This window comes from Cricetulus griseus, chromosome 3 (assembly GCF_003668045.3).
Source record: "Cricetulus griseus strain 17A/GY chromosome 3, alternate assembly CriGri-PICRH-1.0, whole genome shotgun sequence".
Taxonomy (NCBI): domain Eukaryota; kingdom Metazoa; phylum Chordata; class Mammalia; order Rodentia; family Cricetidae; genus Cricetulus; species Cricetulus griseus.
The window spans coordinates 220,141,147-220,162,083 of NC_048596.1; the positions used below are offsets into that span (position 1 = coordinate 220,141,147).

At 38.7% G+C, this 20,937-nt stretch overlaps 1 protein-coding gene across 2 annotated transcripts in view; it reads left to right on the plus strand.

The window, feature by feature from the left end:
- Itga8 (integrin subunit alpha 8) overlaps positions 1-20,937 on the plus strand; it is a 181,221-nt gene that overhangs the window by 47,274 nt on the left and 113,010 nt on the right. For both annotated transcript variants that reach the window (XM_027405229.2, XM_035441486.1), the window contains one exon: positions 3,581-3,633. In XM_027405229.2, coding sequence (XP_027261030.1) covers positions 3,581-3,633 — 53 coding nt within the window. The remainder of the gene's footprint in view (positions 1-3,580; positions 3,634-20,937) is intronic.

A 20,937-nucleotide genomic window follows, 5' to 3' on the forward strand; every position in this document is an offset into this window, starting at 1 on the left:
GCTCTAGTCTAGAATCTTCTAGTTTTAAGGGGTTTTGCCACACCCACTTACAAAATTAAGTGTACACTGAGAAGCTGACACCAGCAACCTGCATTGAGATCCTTTTATCTCTTTGTGGTGCTAAGGATGAAACATGGGTCATTGTATACATTAGCTTTGTGCTCTATTCTAAAATAACCCCTAGCCTTTATTTCTTTCAATAGTTTCACTGTGCAACTAACAATTCCTTTTCCTCTGCATCTCATATGCAGGACTACAGGCATGAACCACCAGGCCCAGTGTGAGCTCTGGTCTTTCAAGGTGTGTAAGCCCACAGGGAACCACTTATTAGCAGAGAAAGCACTCCCCTCCATGTTCTGTCAGAATAACCCCTTGACCACTATATAATGTGGTTAAGTCAAAGACTTAATTGAAGTCAAGGAAGGAATAAGTCAGTCTTTTTTAAAATAAATAATTATTTATTTATTATTTTAAATTTTCATATACTTTGGTAATATTCCTTCCCTTCCCTCAACTCTTCCCAAGACCCCCTACTTCCTACCCACCAAACTTCATGCTCTCTCTCTCTCTCTCTCTCTCTCTCTCTCTCTCTCTCTTCTTCTCTCTCTCTTCCTTCATGCTCTCTCTCTCTCTCTCTCTCTCCCTCTCTCTCTCTCTCTCACTTGCTGTCTCTCAAAAAAAGAAAGAAAAAGAAAATCAAAATACATATACACACATGAAACAAAACCGCTGGGCGTTGGTGGCGCATGCCTTTAATCCCAGCACTTGGAAGGCAGAGGCAGGTGGATCTCTGTGAGTTCGAAGCCAGCCTGGTCTCCAGAACAAGCACCAGGATAGGCTCCAAAGCTAAACAGAGAAACCCTGTCTCGAAAAAGAAAATGAAACAAAACCAATAAGACCAGGGTCTTAATGAGGTGTCTAAGTAATTACTAGTGATAAATGCAGCCTTGAGTAGATCTGGCATTGAATGCTAGGAAAGGCAAAGTGGCCATTTGATGTCAGTTCCTGGAAGTCCTCCATAAAGAACAGAGCCCACCTATCAATGGTGTGTTTGAGTAGGATATGTGCACAAGTGTGTGTGTGTGTGTGTGTTGTGTGTGTGTGTGTGTGTGTGTGTGTGTGAGTATTTTGAAGGGATGCTGAAGAGAGCAAATCAAATACCTCTCCTTGCATCCAGAAATTCCTGGCAAGAGACTGAAACATGAAGAAATTCAAGTTAGTTTTCTTTCTTCTCCATGTATATTGTCAAGAACTTCAGGAAGGAAAAAAAAATCACAGGATGTGTTTAGTTTTTAGTTTTCATAGCTTCCTTCATTGCTGGAGTTTCTACAACAGCACAGCAGACTTTGAGGCTCAAGAGCCAAAATCCACTAGATGATGAGAGTGCAGAACAATCTCATTCTATTGCAAATGGTATCTAATGCACCCACGGGTGAGCTCTCAAACCTCCTTCCCTGTGACAGGAGACTGGCTGCTCCAAGGTCCTACCCTATTGGCCAGAGTGGATGAGCCTGGCTTCTGCTTCTCTTCCTCACTATATCCTGTTTTAATTAGGGTTTTTATTGCTGTGAAGAGACACCATGACCACGGCAACTCTTATAAAGAAAACATTTAGTTGGGGTGCCTCCATTATAGTTTCAGAGGTTCAGTCGATTTTCATCATGACCAGGAGCATGGTGGCATGCAGGCAGATGTGGTGCTGGAGCTGAGAGTCCTACATCCTGCAGGCAGTGAACATGAAGTTGACTGAGCGTCACACTGAGGAAAGCTTGAGCAAAAGAGACCTCAAGTTCCACCCCCACAGTGACACACTTCCTCAAACAAGACCACACCTGCTGCAACAAGGCCACACCTCCTAATATGCCACTCCCTTTGAGAGCCACCTTCTTTCAAACCACCATATAAGCCTTCACCTGGGCCTCAACTTCATATACAGTTCTGAAACACTGTTGTTTTGGGCCCTTTCTTGAAGAAAGTAGGCATTTATCTCTGCATCCTGTCCTTAGCTGAAAGCCTCTTGTAAATGGTTCAATAGCCTGAATATAGGAAGCTACCAACTTCCTAACCAAATGTGGTTTGAGTCCTGTGTTTCTCTGGGTATTGTAACCTGGTAAAATTTTCCACTTTTTTTTTCAAGCACTGAAGATAACCCCACCCAGTAAATGAACAAGGGTTTTAAATGAACAGAAAGGGTTTTTTTTTATGTCTTGCTGCCAAAGTTTGAGGGCCCAGGTACACACTGCTATGAAATTTTCAACAAGGAATTTCATACCTCTCCTAGAACTTTGTTGGGTGGTAAGAGTAAATGAGGCTAGGATGACAGTGAAAGTGGTTGGTTTAGTAAGTTTTGAGAAGTTCTTCCGGAGAGATTTTGTGTCACAATGGAGTGTATTCTGGTTCACACATTGCTCAGGCACTGCAGGAAGGAGAAAGCTCAAAACAGACTGAAGTCTGCCTTCCATGGAGCATGATTTCTAGTGGGCTGTATTTTGCATGAATTAGTGGATGGTGAGAGGTTAAGTCAGCTAAAACATCAGATTGCAGAGTAAAGAAACAAAAGTGTGTCTGAAGTGTTTGGTAAGATGCTTGCTACACAGGCATGAGCGCCTGACTTTCTGTCTCCTGTACCTATTGGCAGGGACAGGCACAATGGTAAAAGCCTCTAACTCCACTGCTGGGGAACCAGAGAAAAGAAAATGGTGCCAATACAATCTAGCCTAAATTAGTAAACTCCATATTTGGCAAGAGTCTCTGTCTCAAAATAATACGGTGGAGAACAATTGAGGGAGACACACAAATGTTTACCTCTGACATCATCCACATGTGCACACACATGCACCTATACACACCCATGAACATGTAGGCAAACACACGTATACACAAAGAATAACATTGCTAAGATGAAATGAGGATCCAGACTGAAACGAATTATAAAACTAAAAATAATTCCGAGGGAAAACTGTGGGAGATTATTTTATAGCATTTATACTCACTGAAAAGATTCGAGAGCCTTATTAAATATGATCTCACTATAATTTGACAAATTGTGAATTTCCTTCAAATTAAAATCATTTTGTGATTTAATAATATAGAGGCCAAACTAGATAGCGTCATTCCTGCTTAGCTTTTCTGTCGTTGTATTTACAAGTACCATATGTTCTTTGAGTCTGCACTGTGGAATCTCCGAGCTGAACAGGATAGCATCTGAAAATGCCGTGAATGTCCTCCACATGTGGTCTAATCCAATTGATTCTGTGGGGTTCAAGATGGGTGAACCAAGTTAAAACACTAGATATCACAGAAAGACTACAAGTAGCAAAGACCTTCCTAACAGTTGTGTCCCCCAACTGAATGGGCCTAATGTATCCAGAGGCTGTGCAAGCAGATGTCAGAGTTATTGTGCAGGGAATTATGCATTAGGTCAGAGGTTAGGCTAAATGACTTGAACACTTGGAACAAGTTCAGGGGTCTATGAATTTCAATGCAAAAATGTACCACAGTGAAAGACATTTCTCATGAATAATTAAGAGGTGACTATAAACATGGCTTCCTCAACACAAAAATTATTATTGTATTGCAGATGGCATCTTATTTCGGATATACAGTGGTGGTATCAGATGTTAACAATGATGGGTAAGTTTATAAGAACTTCCTCCCTGCTGTATGTTATGTGCATACATAAAAGATGTTATATATTTCCCTCACAGGACACATCCTTCTGTACTTCCTGAACAAGATAGAGGCCCTCTTGTTTTAACTTTTGGTTCAGGGCAAAAGGATGCATCTAATAAAGAACTCTGTCATCTTATTTTATGTCTTGCTGAGATTTTCCACATCTGCCACTTCTAAAAAGAGGACAGTTTTGTTTGGTTTTACTCTGATATTATTCAACAAATAACCATTGGCCATTCAAACAGCACAGCCAGTCAGGAGCTTGTTCATCTATTGTCTTTTTGTCTAGAGGTTCTCCTTCCATTCACTTCACACAGTGATGAATTTTTATCTCCTTATATTGCTCTAACCAACATATCAGTAAATTCCATGGAGAATATTGAGCTTGATTACAGTTGAGCTTGAACTAAACTCCACCACTGAACTGTGGTTTATGGAAGTATTTACTTTTGTATTAAAAGTAAATGATTGCACATCCCTTTGTTTTATAAAAAGCACTCCAGAGATAATTTGGCAAAATATGAAGAAAATATTAGCCAAGTGTGGCAGTGAGTGTGTGCCTGTAATATAAGCCTTTCTGAAACTGAAACAGGGGCGTTGTGAGTTCAAGTATACACTAGAATATATAGGATAGGCAAGAGTATATAGCAAGGGAATGAGAGAGTACAGGAAGAAGAGGAGGAAGAAGAGGAGGAAGAGAAGGAGGAAGGGAGGGGGAATCTTTAAGTTGAGATGTCTGCTCATCCATGTAACAAATGTGGTTGGAGAATCTCATATGAAAGGCACTGTCAGGTATAGCTGAACACAATTCGGAGTCAGGTTAATCCCAGCACCCGGGAGGCAGAGGCAGGCGATCTCTGTGAGTTCGAGGCCAGCCTGGTCTCCAGAAAGAGTGCCAGGATAGGCTCCAAAGCTACACAGAGAAACCCTGTCTCGGAAAAAAAAAGAAAGAAAGAAAGACAGAAAAAGAAATAGTATTCACACAAGTCCGCTTAGCCAGGTGGCAGGGAGCAAGAGAAGGGCCCCGAGTTCATACCCCTAACTACTTAAACCTTTCCCACTTCACTCTGACCATGCCCAAGTGGGCAGGTCAGTGATACCTGTGTCCAGCCCCAAGCGGGCGTGGTCAGTATTACCTCTAAACAGGATTCCCCTACACTCAGGCACCAAAGCACAGTACAAGGTGAATGAGGCAGATAGCTCTCTGCTCTCATGGAGGTTACATGTTTTTGTACAAAGCAAGCATCTGAAGAATCCTTACTGTATCAGGATTAGATCCAATCATTTTAGATATATCTTTAATAGATTATTTCTCTTTCACATGTGCAACACTGGAAATATACTTTATATACCATGGTGTAGCATATGAATGGAGAACTATAGAGTACTTTCTCTACATTCTAGAAAATGCCTTCACTACTATCCTTTTGTTGGACATACATTTGTTGTCTACTGTGTTTGGTTGAGCATTTCATGACCGTGGAAGTTATGTTAGACCTGGGGAGGTAGGACGTATAGGCCCAAATTAACAAGTCAGATGAAGAGTATATCAGATGGTTGTATGTTCTATGCAGAAAAAGATCTGGAAATGAAGAAGATGTCTTTAGTAGACAAGTGAATAGATAATCTATGGTAAATCTAGAGAATAAGACTTTGTTCAGTATTTAAAAATGTGAGTGAACTGTCAAAGACAGGGTGGAAACCCTGAATTCACTTTATTCAGTGAAAGAAGCCAACCTGGAAAAGATATGTATTGTATATTGCAATGGTTATTCTAAAAAGGGAAAACTATGTAAAATGTTAAAACACCAGTTCTTATTCAAGATTCTAGGAGGTAGGAAGGGATGAATAAGCAGAGCACAGAGGATTTATCAGTCAACATAAGCATATAAGACACAGTCATTGCATATTTGCTAAATCCAATAAAGTTAAAAGGAGCAGCACTGAGCTCCACGTAAACTCAGCACTTGGATAATAATTTCTGAATATTGATTTACTATTTGATAAATGTTCCTCTATGGTAGGAGTCATGGGGATAGACAAGACTACCAGTCAGAGGGCAACCCAGACCTCTGTATTATCTGCTCCAATTTACTTTGAATCTAAAATTGATCTATAAAATGAATTCTACTGACTCTAATTTGTAGAGAAAAATAGATAAGACATATTGGAAGGAATGCTTATTACAAAGTGAATACATAGGAAAAGTCTGTGAGAAGATAAAAGCAATATGGGGCTAGCAAGAGAACAAAAAAGCCATAAGTAGAAGGGGGCTCCCTGCTAAAAAGCAAGAAAACAAATTCCCAGAGGTAGGAGTTTCTGGAAGATTCTGGAAACAGCAAAGGGGCTTGAAGAATGATGAGAACTTGGACTACAAAAGGTGTAGATACCACAGCATTTAATAGACATGACCATGAACCATCTCAGAGAGGCTGCAAGGAATCTGCTTCCAAGGGAGGAATTATCCTATGAACTACTGGAGATTCAAAAGAAGTATCTATTCTCAGGGGTGCACTCTGTCCATCTGATTCATTTCCAGAGAGGGCAAGACAATGGTTTGGAAGCAGAAGCAGTTTGCACTCTGGATATATTTTGAAGGACTTGTTGAGGGCTGATTTTATCCTGCAAGTAGTTAATTGTAAATGAAGTGACATTCATCTCCAGTTGACTTAATCGCAAAGATAAAGACACTTTTAGGGGCACCAGTCAAGCATCCCAACTTGATGGACTATAATTGTTACAAATCCCTCTTAGAACTTCAGGAGGAAGCTAAAGTAAAACAGGAAATCCAAACATGGGGGTGGCATCCAGATTCAGTGACTCCACTCTATACTAACAGCAGTTCCATGAAGACTGGTCAGATGTGCATAACCGTATTTCTCTCTTGGGCGTGCCTCTGACCACAAAGGCTGTCCCCTTACGTACTGGTGACATTCCATCAGCCCCACCCTTTCTCCAACAGCCTTCTCACAGGCCACTTGCATTTATAATCCTGTAACTTTTCCCAGAGTCCACATGTGTTCTGGAGGACTCTGGAGAAAATATCCTTAATTTAAATGACAGCAGAATTTTGTGGCAACATTTACACAAGTGAAAATGCTTGTAAGAAAGGGCCCCATTGGTTTCCTGATGATCAAAACAACTTGCCAATAATGAACTCAGTAATTGTTCAAGTGGGAGATCTTGTCCTTTATCGGTAGTTTTCAAAATTGTTGTACATACTAGTTCTTTTTTAACTAATTGATTTTTCTAAAATTAATATGTTTTGTACTCCACTAAAGAATGGATTCATGAACCCTGAACTTTCTTCCACATAAAGGTCCCATAGATTTTCAGTGTGCTAATAATTTGCTGTTTTTAACTACTTGGATTCTGTGAGATACAAGGTTCTATCATGAATAAACATATTCAGGAAGCAAATAGGATTGATCAAAGGTAGATCCATGATAGAGCTGGACAACTCATGCGAAATCTAAGGCCATAATGGTGGTAGTTTATATAGTTTATTCAGAGAGCTAAGACAATCACTTATCTAGGTGATAATGAATGTTTAGAAGGGTCACAGCCCTTAACAAATACACATTCTGTGTTTCTGTGTCTCTGTCTGTCTTTCTGTGTCTATCTGTATCTTCTGTCTATCTCTGTTTGTCTCTGTCTCTGTCTCTCTGTCTCTCTCTGTCTCTCTCTGTCTCTCTCTGTGCCTCTCTCTGTCTGTGTCACTCCTCTCTCTCTCTCTCTCTCTCTCTCTCTCTCTCTTTATTTCTCTCTCTCCCACTCTGAGCTGAACCAGAGTTTTTCTACACCAAAAGATTATTAGAGACCATTGTGTGTGAGAGTGAGGAGACTGGCTAATGAAGATTGCTTGACAACACCCATGTTCATGTGGTGTGCAACAAAATCAAGTTTCTTACCCAAATCTAAACATTATAAAAGAAAACATGCAAGGTGGCAAGGTAATTATGGATGTTGATTTTCCCATAAGCATTTATATGTATATGTATTTATTTTTGAGGTAGATTTTTGCCATGTTCCCAGAATGGCCTTGATCCTATCATCCTTCTATCTCGGGCTCCCTGATTCTGGGTTTATAAATATTCATTATCACACCTCAGTGTTTTTATTTAGAAAAAAAGTCTACTAGTATTTTTTCTTTTTTTAATTTTTTTTTATTTTAGAAGCAATCATATTTACATATCCATCCTCCCCCATTCCCTCACCCTCTCATCCTCCCATGTTTCCCACCACCCAAACAGGCCACCCACCCCCACCTCCTCCCCAGGTAGTGATGCCCTCCATGGGGGACTGTCAAAGTGTGTCATATCATTCAGGGGAGGGCCTAGGCCCTCCTTGCTGTATCTGGGCTGCAATAGTATCCCTCCATAGAGAATGGGCTCCCAAAGTCCATTTGTGCTCTAGGGATAAACAGTGGATCCACTGTTAGAGGTCCCATAGATGTCTTGGCCTCCCAGCTGACACCCACATTCAGAAGGCTTGGTTCTGTCCAATGCTGGTTCCCCAGCTTTATGACTAGGGTCTCCATGTTCTCACTAGGTCAGGTCAACTGTTTCTGCAGGTTTCTCCAGCACCATCTTGGCTCCTTTGCTCATCTCTACTCCTTCTCCACAACTGGATTCCAGGAGTATGGTACAGTGCTTATTTGTGGGTGCCTGCTTCTGCTTGGATCGGCTACTGAATGAAGGCTCTCAAGCAGCAAGCAGAGTATGGAGCAGTCTACCAGCATTATAAATGGATTCCAAACATTTAGGCCACACAATTGTGTACATGCTTGTGGATAAAGGATGTTATCAAGTCTGTCATGGATTTAAAATGATGGTATATACAGATTGGCAGAATTAACCTCAGTTTTGGTCTCTTGATACAACTCATACTATGAATTCATCTATAATTTTTCATTAGTGTAATTCAAGTAATTAAAGTGCAGTATTATTTATCCTTTTCAGAAATTCACAGAATTAAAACTGAAGCCATGGACATTTCCACACTCATTGTCTATAGACTGAACACGACCAAAGGAGACACATTACGACCAAAGGAGACACATTTCAGCAGACTTTCAGCCATCAGTGAAAGTGACAACACTTTTGAAAAGCAGCAGCTTTAAGCAACTATAATTTTAAGTTAGATTCAGCCCAACATCTTTTCATTCACATAGGAGAAATTGTTATGTGTAAATTAGGCAGAAAATCAAGAAAAATAAAACATAAAAAAGTCTATAAGTTAGATTCATTTCACTAATTTATGTAGCTAAATTACCTTTGTTAGTGCCTACTGTCAACCAGTTAGGTTGCCTAAATGTTAACTCTGAAGCCCCCTCTTCTGGATTTCTTTAGTAAGTAATTCCACTGTGAATGTAAATGATAGGCATTAGCATGCAAATTTCACTCCTGAAGAAAAAATAGGGAGTTCCTGTATTAAATTAACCTCAAATCACTCTTCTTTTTTTTTCATTCATTTATTTAGCTCATAAATAAAGTCATGCACAGTTATGATACAGAATACAGTATGTTCACAATGGCATGGTTAAATGAAACCAATTAACATGTTATATCACACATATTTATCATTTTTGTTTTGAGAACACTTAAAGTATACTATCTCACAACTTTTAAAATATAGCATATTGTTATCAACCATATTTCTCATGCTCTCAGTAAACCTCAAGATTTCAGAGAGTCCATGCCTCTTGTCCAACTGCAGTTTTATATCCTTAAACCAATCGTTTCCCCGTTGTTAAAAGTCCCACATTGAAGCCTAATAGCCACAATTCTGCTCTCTGTTCTCATAAGTTCATCATTTCTAGGTTACACATAAAATTGAAATTGTGTGATATTTGTCTTCCAGTGTGTCACTTATTTTTTTTTTGGCAAGCATATAACTTTACTACTTACTAAAGATGAAATCAAATTTGCATGCACAGGTGAGCACTCACTGAAACACCTTGGATTCATCACATATTTGAGTTTCAATTAGCATATATATATATATATATATGTATATATATATATATATATATATATAGAGAGAGAGAGAGAGAGAGAGAGAGAGAGAGAGCAATAATGGCAATATGTTATGCATCAATAGCAGCAACAGCTTTTCCAGGTTCTGCAGTCCTTTGAACAAAATAGGAGAGACATCCAGCACACTCCATTTTAAAAAAAACAAAAAACAAACAAAAACAAACAACAACAAAGTAAAAAACAAAATCTCAGAAAACAGCAGGTTCTGTTACTCTTGTGGTACTTGGCAGCATTTATTTTTAAATTAGCTTCTCAGTCATCATCTGGGAGGAAACCATTCTGAGCAACATCATTAAAAACAGCTCTGATAAAGCATGGTCACTACTATGTATCATAAAGCAGGTCCACATATGAGTGAGTACATATCATGTTTGTCTTTTTGTGATTGGGTTACCTCAATCAGAATGGTTTCTTCGAGTTCCATCCATTTTCCTGCAAATTTCAAGATTCCATTGTTTTTTTCTGCTGAGTAGTACTCCATTGTGTAAATGTACCACAATTTCTCTATCCATTCTTCGGTTGAGGGGCATCTAGGCTGCTTCCAGTTTCTGGCTATTACAAATAATGCTGCTATGAACATGGTTGAACAGATGTCCTTGTTATATGAATGTGCTTCTTTTGGGTATATGCCTAGGAGTGGAATTGCTGGATCTTGTGGTAGACTCATTCCCATTTTCTTGAGGAGTCGCCATACTGATTTCCACAGTGGCTGTACAAGTTGGCACTCCCACCAACAGTGGAGTTTTCCTCTTTCTCCGCATCCTCTCCAGCATAAACTGTCATTGGTATTATTGATTTTAGCCATTCTGACAGGAATAAGATGGTATCTCAGAGTTGTTTTGATTTGCATTTCCCTGATGACTAAGGATGTTGAATACTTTCTCATGTGTCTTTCAGCCATTTTAGATTCCTCTATTGAGAATTGTCTATTTAGTTCTGTACCCCACTTTTTAATTGGGTTGTTTGGTGTTTGGGGGACTAGCTTCTTGAGTTCTTTGTATATTTTGGAGATCAGCCTTCTGTCAGATGTGGGGTTGGTGAATATCTTTTCCCAGTCTGTGGGCTGCAGTTTTGTCTTGCTGACTGTCTCCTTTGCCTTACAGAAGCTTCTCAGTTTCAGGAGGTCTCATTTATCAATTGTTGACCTAAGTGTCTGTGCTACTGGTGTAATAATGTTCAGGAAGCGGTCTCCTGTACGGATTAATTCAAGGGTATTTCCCAATTTGTCTTCTAATAGGTTCAGTGTAGCTAGATTTATGTTGAGATCTTTGATCCATTTTGACTTAAGTTTTGTGCAAGGTGATAGACTTGGGTCTAACTGCAGTCTTCTACATGTCTGCAACCAGTTATGCCAGCACCACTTGTTGAAGATGTTCTCTTTGTTCCATTGAATAAATTTGGATTGTTTGTCAAAAATCAGGTGTTCATAGGTGTGTGGGGAAATATCAGGGTTTTCAATTCTATTCCATTGGTCTACCAGTCTATTTTTGTGCCAATACCAAGCTGTTTTCAGGACTATAGCTCTGTAATAGAGCTTGAAGTCAGGGAAGGTGATGCCTCCAGAAGTTCCTTTATTGTATAGGAATCATTTGGCTATCCTGGGTCTTTTGTTTCTCCATATAAAATTGAAAATTGTTCTTTCAAGATCTGTGAAGAATTGTGTTGGGATTTTGATGGGGATTGCATTGAATCTGTAGATTGCTTTTAGCAAGATTGACATTTTTACTATGTCATGGGAGCATGGGAGATCTTTCCATTTTCTGGTATCTTCTTTAATTTCTTTCTCTAAAGACTTAAAATTCTTACGGTACAGGTCTTTCACTTTTTTGGTTAGTGTTACTCCAAGGTGTTTTATGTTGTTTGTGGCAATTGTAAAGGATGATGCTTCTCTGATTTCTTTCTCCACCAATGTGTCATCGTATATAGTAGGGGTACAGATGTTTTTGAGTTAATCTTGTATCCTGCCACTTTGCTGAAGGTGTTTATCAGCTGTAGGAGTTCCCTGGTTGAGTTTTTCGGGTCACTTATGTAGACTATCATATCATCTGCAAATAGTGAGAGTTTGACTTCTTCCTTTCCAATTTGTATTCCCTTGATCTCCTTTTGTTGTCTTATTGCTCTAGCTAGAACTTCAAGGACAATATTGAAGAGGTATGGAGAGAGTGGACAGCCTTGTCTTGTACCTGATTTTAGAGGAATTGCATTGAGTTTCTCTCCATTTAATTTGATGTTGGCTGTTGGCTTGCTGTATATTGCTTTTATTATGTTGAGGTATGTTCCTGTTATCCCTGATTTCTCCAGGACCTTTATCATGAAGGGATGTTGGATTTTGTCAAAGGCTTTTTCGGCATCTAGTGAGATGATCATGTGATTTTTTTTCCTCAGTCTGTTTATATGGTGGATTACATTGATGGATTTTCATATGTTGAACCATCCTTGCATCCCTGGGATGAAGCCTACTTGATCGGGATGGATGATTTCTCTGATGTGTTCTTGGATTCGATTTGCCAATATTTTATTGAGAATTTTTGCGTCAATGTTCATGAGGGATATTGGTCTGTAGTTCTCTTTCTTGGTTGTGTCTTTGTGTGGCTTGGGTATCAAGGTTATTGCGGCCTCATAAAAAAGAGTTTGGTAATGAACCTTCTGCTTCTGTTGTGTGGAATACTTTGAGGAGAATTGGTATTAGGTGTACTTTGAATTTCAGGTAGAATTCTGCACTGAAGCCATCTGGCCCTGGGCTTTTTTTGGTTGGGAGACTTCTAATGACTGCTTCAATTTCATTAGAGTTTATGCTTATCTGTTCTTGATTTAATTTTGGAAAGTGAAATCTGTCCAGAAAACTGTCCATTTCCTTTAGATTTTCAAATTTTGAGGAATATAGGTTTTCAAAGTATGATCTGATGATTCTCTGTGTCTGTTGTTATGACCCCCTTTTCATTCCTGATTTTATTAATTTGCATGTTCACTCTTTGTTGTTTGGTAAGTTTGGATAAAGGTTTGTCTATCTTGTTGATTTTCTCGAAGAACCAACTTTTTGTTATATTGATTCTTTGTATTGTTCTCCTAGTTTTCATTTTATTGATTTCAGCCCTCAATTTGATTATTTCCTGGCATCTGTTCCTCCGGGGTGTATTGACTTCTTTGTTTTCTAAAGCTTTCAATTGTGCTGTTAATTCTCTAGTGTGATTATTCTCCTGTTTTTTCATGTGGGCATTTAGCTCTATGAACTTTCCTCTTAGCACTGCTTTCAGAGTATCCCATAGGTTTGGATATGTTGTGTCCTCATTCTCATTGAATTCTAGGAAATCTTTAATTTCTTTTTTTATTTCTTCCTGGACCCATGAGTTGTGCAATTGGGTGTTACTTAATATCCATGAGTTTGCAGGTTTTCTGTAATTCTTGCTGTTGTTGAATTCTAATTTTAAAGCATGGTGGTCTGATAAGACACTGGGGGTTATTTCAATTTTTTTTGTACTTGTTGAGGTTTGCTATGTTTCCAAGTATGTGGTCGATTTTAGAGAAGGTTCCATGTGGCGATGAGAAGAAGGTAAATTGTTTTGTATTTGGGTGGAATGTTCTATAGATATCTGTTAAGTCCAATTGTGCCATAACTTCTATTAGTTCTTTTGTTTCTTTGTTAAGTTTCTGTCTGGTGTTCCTGTCCAGTGGTGAGAGTGGGGTGTTGAAATCTCCCACTATAAGTGTGTGTGGTTTTATGTGTGATTTGAGTTTTAGTAATGTTTCTTTTACAAACGTGGATGCCTTTGTATTTGGGGCATAAATGTTCAGAATTGAGACTTCGTCCTGATGGATTTCTCCTGTGATGAGTAGGAAATGACCTTCTTCATCTCTTTTGACTGATTTTAGTTTAAAGTCCAATTTGTTGGATATTAGGATTGCTACCCCCTCTTGTTTCTTGGGTCCATTTGATTGGAAGATCTTTCCCCAACCTTTAATTCTTAGGTACCGTCTGTCTTTGAAGTTGAGGTGAGTTTCTTGTAAACAGCAGAAGGAAGGATTCTGTCTTCTTATCCATTCTGCTAATCTGTGTCTTTTTATAGGAGAGTTAAGACCATTAATGTTGATGGATATTAATGACCATTGATTATTGTTCATTCTTGTTTGTTTTAGATTTGGTGATGGTGGCAAGATTATGTGTGGGATTCTATCGCTTTTTTCTTTTGACTGTTGGAAAATTGGGTATCTATTGCCTATGTTTTTCTAGTTGTAGTTATCTTCCCTGGGTTGCAGTTTACCTTCCAGTACTTTCTGTAGGGCTGGATTGGTGGATATGTATTGTTTGAATCTGGTTTTATCATGGAATATCTTGTTTTCTCCATCTATAATGATTGAAAGCTTTGCTGGGTATAGTAGTCTGGGCTGGCATCCATGGTCTCTTAGTGTAGGTAGAATATCGATCCAGGACCTTGTGGCTTTCAGAGTTTCCAAGGAAAAGTCAGGGGTGATTCTGATAGGTTTGCCTTTATAGGTTACATGACCTTTTTCCTTTGTTGCTCTTAATATTTTCTCTTTGTTGTGTATGCTTGGCGTTTTGATTATTATGTGGCAAGGAGACCTTATTTTTGGTCCAGTCTATTTGGTGTTCTGTAGGCTTCTTGTATTTTCATTGGCATGTATTTCTTTAGGTTGGGAAAATTTTCTTCTATGATTTTGTTGAATATGTTTTCTGCACCTTTGAGTTGGATTTCTTCACCTTCTTCTATACCTATTATTCTTAGGTTTGGTCTTTTCACAGTATCCCATATTTCCTGGATATTTTGTGTTAGGGATTTGTTGGACTTAAGATTTTCTTTGGTTGATGAATCTATTTCCACTAGTGTGTCTTCAACTCCTGAGATTCTCTCTTCCATCTCTTGTATTCTGTTGGTTATGCTTACATCTGTAGTTCCTGATCGTTTACCCAGCTTTTCTATTTCCAGCATTGCCTCAGATTGTGCTTTCTTTATTGTCTCTATTTCGGTTTTTAGGTCTTGAACTGTTTCTTGTATTTTTTGGTTTGTTTTGTCTTCAATTTCTTTAAGGGATTTTCTCATGTCCTCTTTGAGGTCCTCTATCATTTTCCTGAAGATGTTTTTAAGGTCATTCTCTTCTGGTTCATCTGCATCATGATGTTGAGGTCTTACTGTTGTATGGTTCCTAGTCTCTGGTGGTGTCATATTGGGTTTTCTGTTGTTGGATGTGCTTTTACCTTGTCCTCTTCTCATCCTTTCTTCTGGTGGGTGTAGCAAGTGTTTCTTGTTCTCCTGGTGGGTGTGGGACCACGATTCCCTTCTGGTAGATGCAAACAGATCCAATACTCTGATGTCGGTTCTCTTCTCGTGGATGGAGGTGTCACTGTTACCCAGGTGTTGGCAATGTCCGGGTATGCCGGGTCCCGCCAGGCGGGCAGTTGGAGGCAGAGCTGTCACTGGGCCTCGGGGTGTCGGATCCCGCTGCCGAACTCCCTATGGTCACTTGTGTCAGATGACTCTGTGCATTGAGGATGAACCAGAACTAGAAACAGTTCCTGGCCTACCTGGGCCGGCGGATGGAGGCCGGGCTGCCTCTGGGTGATCGGTGTTCGGAAACCCCCCACCACAGCCGCCGAACTGGGTCTGGCAGGCAGGTCGCTTGCCTCAGATGACTCTCTCATATCACTCTTCTACAAGAAATAAATTCTGATTCTTCCATACGTGATGTTCTTACTAGTTGATTCTCTCACAGTTGATCACAAATAGTAACTGTATATAATGTTCTGAGTGGATTTAGACATAAAGGGGAGAGAAAAGTGAAACCTATATGCTTCACAAAGATGTTTAAGTAGACAGACCATAGTTAAACTTATGGCCTTTCAGATAAAATAAAGTTGATGCATGTATCCCTACCTCTGTGAAATGTCTTTCTCAAAGAAGTTAACTCTCGCTCATACCACCATCAAAGGAAACAGTTTAAGTGAAAACACATCTTTAACATTATTTATTCACAATTACCTTATTAAAAACATTTGAGCATATTTAAAAATGGTTCTATACATGTTCTTTTGGAATGTTCCCTAGCCTGTCATACACGGTTACAGATCAGATGGTCAACAAAAATCATCTGTGCTAATAAATACTTAGAATTTTCGAACTTGAATTGGACACACACAAGAAAAAGATTTATCCACATATGATGGCATAATCTTATAGTCACAACACTCCAAGGCTGAGGCAGGAGGATCATAAGTTCAAGGCCAGTGCTGGCTATATGGCAAGACCTTATCTTTAAAAGTACAGATATTCTACTGCCCATAGTCCATAATACCAAAGGCATTTGCCAGCTGGGGCTATAACTCAGGTGGTAGAGTGGGGTACAGGAAACTCTGGGTTAGAGCACCATATAAAACAAAAACAAAAACAAAGCAGGCATGATGACATATGCCTGTAATCTACCAATTGGGAAGTGAAAGCAGAAAAATAAGAAGTTTAAGGTCATCTTGGCTTTGTAACAAATTCAAGACCAGGTTGGACCTTATCTTACGAAGAAACGCATTTCCATAATACTCCAGTACACACACACACACACACACACACACACACACACACACACACACACACTCCTTCCTCCTCATTAAGTATAGTGTATTTACTCTGGTTTCTTTTTTCATTATTCTATTGTGTTTTATTCTAAACTGTTTCTGGAGACCATTCAGTCAATTTCATAATCCTCTAATGGGTTGAAAATCAAGATTTTAAACCATCAGCCTAAACAATCATATAAACTGTGATTAAATGGCACCATGAGTGTAAGATAATATTTATAGCAAGTGAAAAATAGTGTATGAAGCACATTGTGACAACTGAAGTTTAGCTGGTAATTGTCTCTCAATTCTATGAGGACATGCGTATAAACTAAGAATATTTAGAGTATTTTCATAGTCTTATAACTTAAGCATCTAGGGGAAAATATTTCTAGGAAGATAAACCAATGCTATGACATTACTTTGAAATTCAAACATTCCATGAATGCCCCAGTCCCTCATGACCATAGGGCTAATCATTTCCCACTTCTAGGGCCCAGTGTTTGCAAAAAGAAAAGTATTGAGCCAATTGTGTCAACCCTTGTTACAATCACTCCCTCAGGAACCAATTAGGTGGCTTTGTTCCTTCTTTGTGGAATGAGAAATTGTTCCTGTTAATCTCTGTGATGCAAAACTAGTAACTTTGTGTGTCTTCATTTAGACTGTCACCCTCACAGCTAGATGATTAAGCAAAAGCATCTTCACATTTGGCATGACAGTCCCAGGAATAAAGCCAGCCAGGGCACCCTGGTACGAGACCAAGGGCTGGAAGTACAGATCCCTGTTCTCCTCTCCAGATGGGGCACAATAAGAGGGAAAATGACGTGATGTTTTGAGTCTTGCTTTTTTTTTTTTTACTTGTATCTGGAACCTTTTAAGTTGGGTGTGAGCATGTAATCATAGTACTTGGGAGGCTAATCAGGGAGATTATGAGTTTCAGATCAACTTGGGTGACATAGTTAGACACCACCCAGTCAACTTGGGTGAAATAGTTAGACCCTACCTAAACGAAGAAAGAGTGAAAGGGATACAAGGACAAAGGTGGGATGGAAGGAAGTAGGGAGAGAGAGAAAATTTGAAGTTTAGGAATCCTTCTTAGGTTTTGGAATCTAAAACAAAATGACAGCCAGTCCTGAACTACATCCCTCCGCCTTCACTTCCTTCCCACAGTGCAGGCAGCTGGACGCTCCTCCCAGGGTTTTCCAGGATGCTGTGTCTACTGCTATGGGTATCCTGCTCTAAAAGCATCTCTAAACTCTGAGCATTCCAGGGTTACTTTCTGCTTGTTTGTGCCTCTTGCAGTGTGAGAAAGAAGGAAATGAACAACAAAAATTCTATTTACATTGGTGTAATGTAAAAGTGTTGGGTGTTCTCCTTGTCAGACAGTCCAAGCCCTCAGTCATACCTGCCATTTGTTAAATGCTACTGTATGGGGGTGTCAGTGTGGGAAAGAGGGGGCAGGAAGAGACACCATCAATGGTGTTCAATGTTCAATATTTCTATATTGTCTGCATTTAACAAAGGCAGCTCTTCAGCAAGCTACACATGCTTACTGCAGGGCTAGGTCTAAGTCTGTATCAACATTATTCCAAAATTCTCAGTTTTCTCATTTTATCTGAATTCAACTTACTTCTTCAATTGCCTTTCTTTATTTCTTTTTTACTTATCTATCTACTTAGGTTTTTGTTTTGTTTCTGTTTTTGTCTGTTTGCGTGTTTCTCTGTGTGGTCCTGGCTGTCCTGAAACTCTCTCTGTAGACCAGACCATCCTTGAACTTATATAGATACACCTGCCTCTGCCTCCCAAGTGCTAGGATTAAAGGTGTGTGTCACCACTACCCAGGTCTTCAATTGCCTTTTTTTTACTAGTATTAATATATTTCCTGCTTTGTTTATAGGAGAATGGATCGGGAAGTACAACATTGGCATGTCCCTCCTTACCCTCCTTCTTTTCTGGGTTTTAGCATCGTGTATCACTATAGTACATTTTTTAAAAAAGGGAGGAAGCATACGGACAGCAGAAGAGCAGGGTTCACAGGGAAACTCACTCTGTATTATAAGGTTCCATGGTTCTTGCTATGTATCTGTCCATCATTACAATATTACACAGACTACATTACAGTGTCATTACTTACAAATCCCAGACACCTCTTCCTTACTACCTTCACTTACCCTACCCATGAAATCACTTCTCTTCCTAGTTGCCATGATTTGAGCTATTCTTGAATTATGCAACATTTAGTCTTTTCAGACTGGCTTTTTTCAATCAGCAATAAGTGTCATTTCCTCTACATCTTCCCATGGTTTTGTGGCCATTCCCTTTCATTGGTGAAGAATATTCCACTAGATGATGTAACACAGTTTTGAGGTGCATCTTGGTTGTTTCCAAGCTTTAGCAGTTATGCTGCAAATATCTGACTGCAGATTTTCACATGGGTGTTAAGTATCAAGGTGAACTTGGGAAACTGAAAGAGACTACAAATGTGAGATTATATGTGATAAACCTATGTGTGGCTTTGTAAGGACCTTCTAGATTGCTTCAGAATGGCTGTATTGATTTGCATATTGCCAGATCCACATAAACTTTTGGTGCTAGCAGCATTTGGAGTTCAGCTGTTCCAAGCAATTTACAGTAGCACCTCATTATTTAAATTTTAATTCCTAACAACATGATATTGAACGTCTTCTCATATGCTTGTATCTCCTTTGAGGCTGTATCTATTCAGATATTTTGCCCAGTTTTAATAGGTTTTAGCTTATAGTTCTTACTATGTATTATATAAATATAATGGTGTTATATGATATTACATATAATAACACTAGATTATATAACATTGGTATACATGATTATTTTTCAATTTTTGAATTAGAAGAATTGCCTATACATTTTATCTTTCCAATTGAATGTGCTAGAATGCTAAAATCATGGAGCTCACCTCAGCCACTCAATGTTCTCTGACTCTACTCATTGATACCTGCCCTGGCTCTCATTACAGCCATTTGGAATGCTTACTTATATATCCACCAGTAGATTCCTACATGTGGTCAATGTCCCTTCATTCATTCCAAGCTCCAGTCTCTCCTCTGTCTATAACCTCAGCACTAATTTGGATATTAATTTTATTGATTTTTTTCAAGCTGCCTTGCTTATGGTTATATGAATGGTAAGTTGAAAGAATATCATTTCCAAGTTTTGACTTGACCCAATAATCAACATTTTATTCTTCAAATTATTAACTATAGTCTTAAACCTAGCGGGTATACATGACATACTTTTTTCTTTATTTTATTATGTTTGTATTATTTAAAACACTTTTCAAGTGTAAATATATTTTGATCATGTTATTTCCCCTTTCCCATGTCCTTGCAGATCCTCTGCCCCTATTTACCTACCGTACTTTATACTCTTTCTCAAAAAAAAAAAAAATACAATACATCAAAACTCCCTAAAAACCAAGAAAACAAAATAAAACGACATCCAAAATGGAAACAATGCAAAACAAATAAACGGAAAAACCACCAAAATATAACCAAATAAAAGCACATAAATAACATGGAGTTCATTATATGTTGTCAACTATATGAGGTCTGTCCTACAGGGCTTGACATACCCAGTGTCACTCTATTAAAGAAAACTGATTCTCTCTCTTTCAGCAGGTGTAATTCAGCGGTTAACTTTTACCCTAGTAGATTTCATTCATTCATTCATTTGAAATTTGAAAACACAAGATAGAACAAAAACCATCGCATCAAAATTGGACAGGACAAACCAACAGAAGGAAAAGAACCCTGAGAGATAGATAGTGGACTTCTACTATAGGGAGGCTCTGAATTCAGGGAGAGAGGCCAGGACAATGAAGTCAGTATAGCGTGGCATTCATACTACTTAGGGCTGCTGGAAAGATTTTAATGCTAAAGCTGGACATGGTAGCACACATCTATAACTCCAGCATTTGGGAGGCTGAGATTGAAAGATCATGAATTCAAGGTCAACCTGGGCTACATAGAAAATCATTTCAAAAAAGAAAAGATAGGAGGAGAGAAGGAGGGAAGAATGGAAGGAGAGAAAAAGAGAGAGATAAAGGAAGAGAGGAAGAGAGGGAAGAGGGGAGAAGGGATAAATAGAGGAGGTAACAGTAAAAAAGGGAAGAGAGGGGAGAGAAAGAATAAAGTATCTGGCTTTCAATACCTCCCATTCCATTCCTTATTTTAAGTATTATATTATAAATACATCATAAATTAATATTTATACTAACATATCAAAGCATTGTAGTATAATTACTATATTAATTAATATAACTATATAATAAATCGTGTGAATTAAAATATTGAGGTAATTAGGCAATTTGGCAAACCTCAGTGTTGATCTGCATAGACATAGAGTCAAAGGTAGATTTGTGTCTTCATACTATTGCATCTACCAAGATAGGCTTGTATTCAGACATACTTTAGCAGCAGTCATTAGTAGAGGTCAAAGTATGCATTTTAGTTAGTAGGAATTTTCTTACATTTTTTGAGAATAAAAATCAAATACTTTAGAGATCTCTGGACAAAATAGAAAATTCCCTGGTCTGTCCCTTCTGTGATGTCTACCTCTGTGAGAAGTCGCCTCCAGACACTTTTGTTTCCCCGGAGTTGCCAGGCATTGGTGCCACACGCTTTTAAT